The following is a 9895-nucleotide window of genomic DNA, read 5'->3' on the forward strand; positions in this document are numbered from 1 at the left end:
AAATGAACAAGACATGTTTATAATTTGTTATGAAATGGAAATAGAAGAAGAAGATGAAAGGTTGAAAAACTTATGTGGTTGAAGCAAGGGAAGAGGAACATGTCACTTGGAAGGTGAATAGTCTCCAAGATGAGTGAAGAATGACGCTACTTGAGAGTTCCCAAAGACTCACAAGATAAGACTAGGAAAAGAAGAACAAGTCTCACAAATTCTCACTCAATTCGAGAAAAGTAACTTTACTTCAAAATTCAATATGTCTTTACAAGAGCTAAACACAGGGCCGGTCATATATAAAGACAAAGGAGGCAAATGAAAAGGCATTTGAAATGCCGTCCCAAACAAATGTGTCTTTTTTACTACTTCTCATAAGTCCTTTTCTCCTATTCCTACTTCTCTTGTTCTATTTTAAATCTATTATAATTCTAAGTATATTACAAAAAGAGACATCAATAGATGTTCATCTCCTAACTCCTAGTAATTCTCTAAGGCATGGTGGAAAATGTAATCATAGGTTGGACTTGGGTCTCAGATTGATCTTAGATTTGTTGGACCTCAGACGTCCTCTATCATTGCTCTATGAAAATTTTATTTAAAAAATTTATGTTCCATAACACATCTCATATGTTATAAAAATTTATTATAGAAACATTGTTCTGAAAGCTCATTTAAAAAACATCTCATATATTTTGAAAAGTTTGTTGTAAAAATCTTATTCTGAATTTTTTTTTCTAAAGTATATTTCATATGTTTTGAAAATCTTATTCTGAGAGTGCAGAAAGAAAAAGCCGATTGTGTAAAGAGTGATATGGACCGAGAGAAGCCCATGAACCAACCGAGTGAGGCCCATGAACCAACCGAGTGAAGCCTAACCCATAACAAAAAAAACCGAAAACCCTGAGCGCGTAGTGGTTGGTAGGAGAGGCTTTGTCTGGGGTTTCTAAAGGAAAGCACTCGAAAGAGAAGAAGTGAAAGAAAAGAAGGTAGCAGCGGCAGTGTACGGTGGGAGCCATGGCGGCGCCCGAATCCCCTCTCTGTTACGTCGGTGTCGCCAGGCAATCCGCTGCTTTTCGCCTCATGAAGCAAATGGTGAACCCTCCGTCTCTGCTTCCACCTTTCAATTTATTCTATACTTTTCACATATATATTGAATTCAACTATATTATGTATAATGTTAGGGTTGGGAAGAAGGAGAAGGTCTCGGAAAAGATAAGCAGGGGATCAAAGGACACGTTCGAGTCCAAAACAAACAAGACACTACTGGTTTCTTCTTTCTCTTTATTCTTCAATTTTACATTTCCTTTCTATCTCTCTTGCAATCGTTATGCTTATTCGCTTCTAAATTCGATTACAGGTGTTGGCCTTGAGAAGCCAAACCAATGGGCCTTCGACACCACTCAATTTGATAATATACTCAAGAGATTGAAAGTTGTATGTTTCTTCCTCACTCTTTTTTTTTTTTTTTCGTGTTCGTTCAAATTTTTTTGCTCTTCGCTGAGATCTTTTTTTTTTTTCTCCGTGTGATGTGTATAGCAAGCGCCTCAATCCCATGACACAGGTATAATCATATCATATTCGTACCCGTCTGTGATTTTCCCACTTGATTGTGTTTGAGGTTTGTGTTTTGCGAACTTTGTTAGACATTGAGGATAACTCACCTAAGAAGGAAACCAAGGCTAATGTTCTTGTTGACAATGATGATTCTGTCTCCAAAACTACAAGGCCACAGGGAAGGTGTGTTTCTTTTTTTATTTGATTTTACTTATGTTGTTGTGTAGTTTTGATTTAGTTGTGCACGATTTTAATTTTACTTTGTTTCAGATACCAGAGAAGAGAGAGGGGGAAGCTTGTCTCGCAGTATTCCATGAAGGATCTCGAAGGAATTCTTGTTAGTTCCTACTCTCGATACTAAATACACCATTCGCTCTACATTTAACAACCTGAGTGGCGATGCTGAATTGAACGAATTTCTATCACTAAAATTGTGGGAATAGGATTGGGGTCTGATATTCTCTAGAGTATTTATCTATCCATGTTCGTTTGTGCATTTCTACTTTGTTATTTTAGTTTTTTTATTCTCTCAATATATTTGCTTTTTATGTTTTATTCGATGAACCTGGAACACCTATTACTACTAAAGATTTTTTTTTTTTGAATTGTAACTCCAATATTCGAGGAAGCTCAATTTTGTTCCATTATACTTAATTTAGACAGAGGCTAACCGTAGATTGCAATCTTCTCAAATTTCATTGCATGAATGGATGCTTGAATATTAGATGCCCCTGCGTTTCTTTTTTCTTTTTGAAAAGTCTTGATACTTTAAATCTTTAAAATTGATATATTAAGCTAATGGTGGTAGCATTTTCTATATTCTAGCTTCTTAAATGTGTTTTGCAGTTTTATTTCATCCAAGCTTGTTGTTTGTTTACTTCTATGATGTTGGTAATAGGTTAAAAAGGGAGACATATCTGGGGTTACTGATAACTCTGATGGTGAGCTGGACATGTCGAAGGCATCTGAAATTCAAATTGTTGAAGTTGAAGGTACACACTACCGAAATGTAGTTTGTGCTACTTATGTTGATTGGCATCATATATGATCTTTGGTTACTGCATTGGTACAGAAAGCAAATATCCTGCTATACCTCCAGACTGGTGGGGCTACAAGTATGGTTTTATCTCTGGTGGATTTCTTGGAGCTGAATTGAAGAAGAAAAAGTCTATTACATCTGAAACTGTAAGAAATAGGGCAGAGAGAACTGCTTTTCATGAAGAGGATCAAGAAAACCTTTATAATCTAGTCCAGGTATGTGACCTCTTTGCTATTCTACTTGTTATACATGTAATGGTAATATAGTCATTTCTGTTTATTTCATTTTGTCAAATGATAACAGTAGTATAGTCGCATGTGATGTTCAATCTTAAGAAGGTTTTGGTGATACTCGACTGATATTAGGGGTGTTAATGGTTAGGGTTGGGTTTGGTTGGGCTGGATTGTCACCTTTCTATCAAGTCCAAAATGTACCAACTTTCATCAATGGCAGATCGAGTTGGATTGGATCAATTGGTACGCAGAGAATAAAAAATGTTTTACAATTTAAAAAATACACTATTCTTTCTTTACCAATTCAGTTTTATACAAATTTCAAATATTTATATTATATATGTATTTTGTTTGACGTATAGATATGAGAAAACGTTACATCTTTTGTAGACTGTTCAAAATTTAGTTTGTAAACTATGAACTTGTTTTACATGACATTTGCTTTGGAGTTCGATAGTGTAAAAGAACTATTTATGTGAAAGATCATGTTCTTACAAATGAAAAAATTATTTTCCTTTTGTACAAAAACTATTAGTTTGAGAGAAAGTTATACTAATAGCGAGTTTATCATTGAAGTTAAAATTAGATGGAGTTCTTAAATATGGCATGGAAGACTAAGATTTGCAAAGAGTAGTTAAATAACCTATGGATGTTCTCTACTATAGATGCTCTAAGGAATGTTTGAGCAAGGAGAGTAGGACAAGAGAGAAAGAAAATGATGTTTAATATATGTGATTTATATCAATCTTTATTTTGTATATAAGTATACAAATATTAAATTAAAGTTAAGAATATTATATAATGATGGGTTGAATTGGGTTGGATCGGTTTGAGTTAATGGGACCCATGAACACTCCTAATCGATATCTTAAAACCCTTGGGCTATATTGTGGTAATAATTTCGTAGCCAAACCTGTAGGATGAAATAATTAATTATATAGCAGTATAGTTAACTATACAGTAATTGTTCTACCAGGAGAAAGCCACAACGGGGAAGCAGGGACTAGGTATCAAGGACAGACCCAAGAAAGTAGCTGGCTGCTATTATCAGGGGAAGAAGACATCCTTTGATGATAGTGATGAAGATTCTGCTGACATGGATTCCCTTGAAAAACAAGACCATGATGACTTGGTTAAAGTAGAAAAGATCGTTGAATGCAAAGTGAAGCTGAAAAAGTTGTGCAAAAAGATTTTACAGCAGGTGAGTACTATTTTTTGCGTTGCAAATATTTTTTCCCCTTGATAAATCCGTGATGGATCACTTCCTGCTTAACTACAGGTGCCTGGAGAATCGTTGAAACTGAAACAGCTCAAAGTTCTTATTGATGAACATTCACCTTCGGTTTTGTCTGACCTTTCTTCGAAAAAAGAGGGTATTGCTTACTTACGGCAAAAGGTAGTGCTACTGGCAACCTTTTCTTGATAGAGTCAAATGTTGTGCTAATGGCAACCTCTTTTTGACAGAAGAAATATATGATGCTTGAAATAATGTTGCACTCATCTAATAATTGTATATCTGGGATTTGGAATCATTAGATATTATTCTTGACATTCCATGCTTTGGTAATATCCATCATATTATTATTATTATTTCTTGCATCGTTCCCGTTTTGACCTGATTTGTTCCTTGATTGCAGCTGACAGGTAGTAGGAAGTTTTGTATTGAAGGGAAAAGAGTGCGATTGGCATCAAAGAAAAACTGAAATTTTGATACGTCTTTTTCTTGGCCTTTTCTAATTCATTATATTATTTAAAGGGTTTAGGTAACTTTTCATTTGTTAGCTTTACCAAGTATGTTGTATTAAGTCAATAGCATTTTATGAAATATAATTTACATTTTTTTGCAACCTGGATTGCAAAGTAAAATTGTGTGTGCTCATCAGAGTGATGGATGAACGTGGAAATGTCAACATAATTCGTACTTAATTTTTATTTCAGGAAGCTTGATACATATTCTTTTGAATGAAGATCAGGGAAGTTTTTTTCTTTCATGTCTACTCGTCCCTTAAATTAATTAGACCTACCATTGAATGCACTAGAAAACTTGTGCATGATTATTATTATTTTCTAAAATAGCATTTTTGTCATTTAGATTTAGTAATTTCCATTTTAGTCTATTTTTAAAATAATATATTTTAATATAGTTGCGGTTAGAACATTTCATTAATTTAAATGCAAATACTAGAATCTTTTTCCTTTTCAATTTTTAATATAGATGAAACCAACATAATGGGTTCCTGCACAGAAACAACTCTAGAAATAAAAACGCGGCACCACACCATTGCCAAAGTGAAGCCATTTTCAAAATTTTAGACTTCAATAAAGCAAAATTTCCAAATATTATGGTCTTTTAAAACCTTATTCTATTTATTCGCTGAGAATAGAGAAGGAATAAAGAATCAAGCTGAGGGGCATGACTCACGTTTGGAGAGGAGGTCGATAGAGTCGGTGATCAAGTGTGTAACGCTTTACGATGTCGTCTTGAGAAGAAGATTTTTGCCATTCAACTTTATCATTTTTTTTTCAACGTGACGACTTATTATTACTTTAAAAGAAATATCATTTTAAAAAAATTGGAAAAACAATATTTTATAAACTTGATGATTAGAAAAGTGCGTCAGGGTTAAAAAAGTTTGACAATCAAATACATGAAAAATAATATATTAAGAATGTCTAAACCAACACATCATAATAATCACAACTTAATAACATTATTGGCAGGGATGAGTACAAGACACGTCACAATAAATTTATCTTTATTCTTATTGACCCAAAATTGTTAGGATTATTAAATAAGACCTTTCATATATTAAGAAATATATTAAGAAGTGAGTCATAAAACTTATGGAAACCTACAACATTAAGATTGAGATTCAATTTTTTTTCCTTGTATTTTCATTAAATTTCAATTATTAATAAAGAGCATGTTCAATCAAATCTGCAAGAAAATGAATTGCTAACATTTCTCTTTAAATGTCATAACATTCAAATATAGTATCACTAAGCAATTATTCTATTATTCGAGACATGATTGAACCAATCTGTTAACTAGTTTCTAAATGTACGGACAACTAACTAACTGTGATTTAAATTATATTATCTCATTGTGCTGGTGAGATGAATGAGGAAGTGTATGAAGAAGACATTTAAGATTTAAAAATAACTTAAATATTTTGTTAATTTAAATTGATGAAAAAATATTTTGTTTTTTATTCTTTAAAAAACTTTATTGAAGCATAGAAAGCAGGGTGGTAGAGGGGAAGAAGTAATCCCATAAGATAATAAAAAATGTGTTGTGAAGAGAATAAGCAGAAGCAGTAAAGTCATAAAATTGGGCTATATGATGAAAATGTTACGTTTGATTTGATAGTTTTGAAGTGTACTAGACGGACCACTTTGCTCGTAAAAGTCCACATTTGCATGTACCACTTTCCCTGCGTTTTACGAAACAAAGAACGTTTCAGCTTTTAAGATGCTTCTTTTTTCTTTGCTCTACTTTGTCCTTCTCAATTTAACACTCTATTCAACACCACCCCCAATATTACAACTTGCAAAACCTATTTACTTTCTTTTACTATTAATTCATCAACCTATTTACTTCAAAACTTACTTCCCAATTAATTGCCAAAATTATATACTTTTTTATAAACACGTATAAAAGAATCCATTGAATTGGGAACATCTTAAAAGTGTAAAATGAAAAAAAAAAAGTGATTAAGTTGGGTTTTGCTAGATTCCTGGCTAGGATTTGTAGTATACGGTATAGTGAGGAGATGTGGTCTCAAATCTAAGGAAGGAGTGGAGCTACTTACAGTGACAACCCTAACATCCTATATCAAGAAAGAGCTAGAAACGTGTGCGTTATGTAACTAATTATTAGCCACTTCAACTCACTGCATCAAATATCACCAAATCAATTCCCTCTAACTCAAACGTAATCAAATAGACACCAACCTTTTTGGCTACAACAATACCACTCAGATATTACTTAGATTCAATCAAATTCATCTAGGACCAAACATCAAAATAAGAGGAATTTTTCTGTGATGTTAAAATATTTTGACTTATAATTGAAATTGTTCTAATATCAAATCAGCGTTAGGGTCAATCACCGCATCCGCATCCGAAGTATTGTCCGTTTTGGAAGTCGGTGTTCTGTCACAGTTTTGTCCTTAAAAGGTACATCGATTGATTGAAGGAGTATATAAACTGTCATTGACTTCAACTCCTGAGCAATATGAAACTATATTGACATACAGAAACAAACATGAATGTTCACGTTGAAAATTGTTTATGTAAAAAAAATTAATTATAATATATTTTTTTCTATAATTACTTAGAAGGTATAAAGTTTTAAGACAAAAATTATATATTCAATTTTCCATGTGAAAAATTTCCTTAGGTGTATAAGAATCACAGTATCACAATATTTATGATTTAGAAGATGAAGAAAAATAGGGAAAAAAATCAAATAAAAAAAGTGATTTTGAAAGAAAGTTCAAGTTTTTAACTAATATTTTGGCAATCATTATTTTGTAAATAGTTAATTGAAAACCTTATTATAATATTTAAAAACTACCTTGTTAATTTAGGTATATATTACTATAATTAGTTGTGAAATAAAAGTAATAAAAAATATCTAACTAAACTCACATGCACGCATGACGTAACATGATCTAATATCCCAGTGGAGTTTACATTATAACTTGTAGAATAAAAAATGGATAAACAGAGAAGAGAGATGAAAAGGTATTAAAATATAATGAATGTGAAGGAAGTGTTACATAAGATATTATATAAACATACTATATAAGTAATCCTAGCTAACTGCATTCATACCACCACCTTAATCACTTTCAGCCGTAAGAGAAAAACGGCCATGTGAAGACTTATAAAGCTTCATCCACATCTCTCTCTCTCCTCTCTCTCTCTCTCTATATATATATAAAATAATGTGTAAACTTGAAATTATTGGCCCTTCCAACCAAATTGCATGTATTGAATTGACTTAACCGCTAGCAAAGACTGATTCACTCGTCTACGAACACAAACAAAGGAAAGGTTGGGCAATATATTAATTGAATCAGCACCGAATTGCTGAAAAAAAATCCCTTCTACACATCCACTTGCTCTCATTTTGACTTTACAGTTAGTCAACCCCTTTGAAATACTATTGCTATTGCCAACCAACAACAAGAAGCAAGAACATCCATTTCATCTCTCTATATATAGCCAAACATTTCTTCAAACCCTCTTCACTTAGCAAAAAAAATTCTGACTTTCATTTCACCTTGAACTCTCACCGTCCAACAACCACTCTTTCTTTTCATTTCTTATACTTGGTACTTGGTTCATGGATGAATTTGCGTGCTTGAGGGATTGGGATTTGGAGGCTATTGTGAGAGGAAGCAGTGGTGAAGCCACCGCCATGGACGATCCAAATCCTCATTTTTCTTATTTCTTCTCTCACCAAGATGAGCTACTTGACAGCTTTCCAGAATTCTCAGAAACCACCAGGGTCCTTGATGATCTCGAAGATCTTTACAAACCTTTCTACCCAGTTTTGCACCCTCTTTCACCTCACACCATCGTCACAACTTCTCTCTCTATCCCCATAGAACCCCAACAAGTCAAAGAACTCAAAGCATCAGAAGAGAAGCTAGCTCTACAAGGCTTGAAAGTCCCCCCAACACCAAAGTGTAAAAAAGGGTATGTTTATTTGCAATCAATCAAACGCAAAATTTCACTTTTGTTTAAAATGAGTTTAGACAGATGATGTTTTTGTTTTGTTGAACTGGTGTTTGTACAAGAGTTGTATCAGTAAAGTGGTTCATATTTTTTTTTTTCGTTTCTGAATGATGATACTAAAACTCTTATTTACTTTTTTAGGATAGAGTAGAATTTGTGTATTTTGTTTACATAATAGAGTTAAAATTGTGTGACGTTTTTTGAAGGGGGTGTGGTAGGGCATAGTGAATAACGATGTGAGTGTTGTTGCAGGAAGAAGAACCAGAACAAGAGTGTGGTGAAGCAGGTAACAACAGCAGAAGGTCTTGACGATGCATGGGCATGGCGTAAATATGGACAGAAACCAATAAAGGGTTCTCCCTATCCAAGAAGCTACTATAGGTGCAGCAGTTCGAAAGGGTGTTTGGCGAGGAAACAGGTTGAAAGGAGCCACTTAGATCCTGCAGTTTTTCTGGTTACCTACACTGCTGAACACAGCCATCCCCACCCAACTCGAAGAAACTCTCTTGCTGGGACCACTAGAAAGAACAATTCCCTCATTCCCCCTCCAACCACTTCTTGTTCCTCAAGGACACCTTTGGTGGTGCAATCCATTCAAGATAAACTTGTAACAAGTGACTTGAAGAAAGAGGAAGATTTTCTTGAGTGGTTGGATGATAGTGCTCAATTTGGTGATGGTTGGATTCCAAGCTCAGATCTAGAGAAGCTTATTGGATTTGAGTGCCAACATTTTGCACTAGATGGAGGTTTCACTGATGCTTATGCACACTCTTGATTACTTCCTTTATCAAACTAATACCCCAAATTTCAGATTTTGATGTAGATCCAGGCCTTCCATCACCCTCCTCACTTTCCTGGGTGTTTTAAATTCTAGTTATGTTTATATACCACCATTTTACATTGCCTTTCATACACTCTAATCTTGCAATAGCAATTATGGTGTAGATATGGCGACTTCAAACAATCTTTTCCCTTTCTTTTCTTTTTCTCATTTCCATCTTTAATTAGTCAATCTTTCATTCTTCATCCCAGATCTGATTAAGGTTTTTGGGCTATCTTTAGATTTTTTTGAAGGTTCCTCTTGTGATATTTGTTTGTCATCTTCTAACTATTTGCCCTTATTGACTTGAAATATACTCAGGCTAGGTTTTTAGTTTGTAACAAATTGATAAAATATTTAGGTTTTTAACATACAATGAGACAAAAAAAATAAAATTAATCAACTGTATTTACTGATTTAGAAATTAAAAAATTATTTATATTTAATGTGATTTCTATTATTAATAAAATATTATAAAATAATTTTAAAATGGATATCTAAATTAAC

General features: G+C 33.3%; 2 protein-coding genes across 3 annotated transcripts; both read left to right on the plus strand.

Moving 5' to 3' along the window:
* Positions 1-887: 887 nt before the first annotated feature.
* On the plus strand, positions 888-4811 carry LOC137812678 (D111/G-patch domain-containing protein). Of its 2 annotated transcripts, XM_068614829.2 has the most exons (11): positions 888-1086; positions 1176-1260; positions 1352-1428; positions 1531-1555; positions 1638-1731; positions 1819-1885; positions 2447-2540; positions 2621-2802; positions 3797-4021; positions 4100-4216; positions 4458-4811. In XM_068614829.2, the coding sequence occupies exons 1-11, from the start codon at positions 1009-1011 to the stop codon at positions 4521-4523; spliced, it is 1110 nt and encodes a 369-aa protein (XP_068470930.1). In that variant the 5' UTR covers positions 888-1008; the 3' UTR covers positions 4524-4811. The 2 variants fall into 2 exon arrangements, with proteins under 2 accessions (XP_068470930.1, XP_090155234.1); XM_090299108.1 differs by lacking the exons at positions 3797-4021; positions 4100-4216; positions 4458-4811 and adding an exon at positions 2969-3112.
* Positions 4812-7657: 2846 nt separating this feature from the next.
* LOC137812679 (putative WRKY transcription factor 29) lies at positions 7658-9532 on the plus strand. The gene is made up of 2 exons (XM_068614831.1): positions 7658-8529; positions 8821-9532. The coding sequence occupies exons 1-2, from the start codon at positions 8174-8176 to the stop codon at positions 9341-9343; spliced, it is 879 nt and encodes a 292-aa protein (XP_068470932.1). The 5' UTR covers positions 7658-8173; the 3' UTR covers positions 9344-9532.
* The last annotated feature ends 363 nt before the right edge of the window (positions 9533-9895 follow it).

This window comes from Phaseolus vulgaris, chromosome 2, assembly GCF_051622355.1.
Source record: "Phaseolus vulgaris cultivar YP4 chromosome 2, ASM5162235v1, whole genome shotgun sequence".
Classification (NCBI taxonomy): domain Eukaryota; kingdom Viridiplantae; phylum Streptophyta; class Magnoliopsida; order Fabales; family Fabaceae; genus Phaseolus; species Phaseolus vulgaris.

Coding starts and splice junctions, on each gene's coding strand:
- LOC137812679 (XM_068614831.1), top strand. CDS start 8,174: ATGGATGAATTTGCGTGCTTGAGGGATTGGGATTTGGAGGCTATTGTG. Junction 8,530..8,820: donor ACACCAAAGTGTAAAAAAGG/GTATGTTTATTT, acceptor GTGTTGTTGCAG/GAAGAAGAACCAGAACAAGA.
- LOC137812678 (XM_068614829.2), top strand. CDS start 1,009: ATGGCGGCGCCCGAATCCCCTCTCTGTTACGTCGGTGTCGCCAGGCAA. Junction 1,261..1,351: donor AAACAAACAAGACACTACTG/GTTTCTTCTTTC, acceptor ATTCGATTACAG/GTGTTGGCCTTGAGAAGCCA. Junction 4,217..4,457: donor TTGCTTACTTACGGCAAAAG/GTAGTGCTACTG, acceptor CCTTGATTGCAG/CTGACAGGTAGTAGGAAGTT.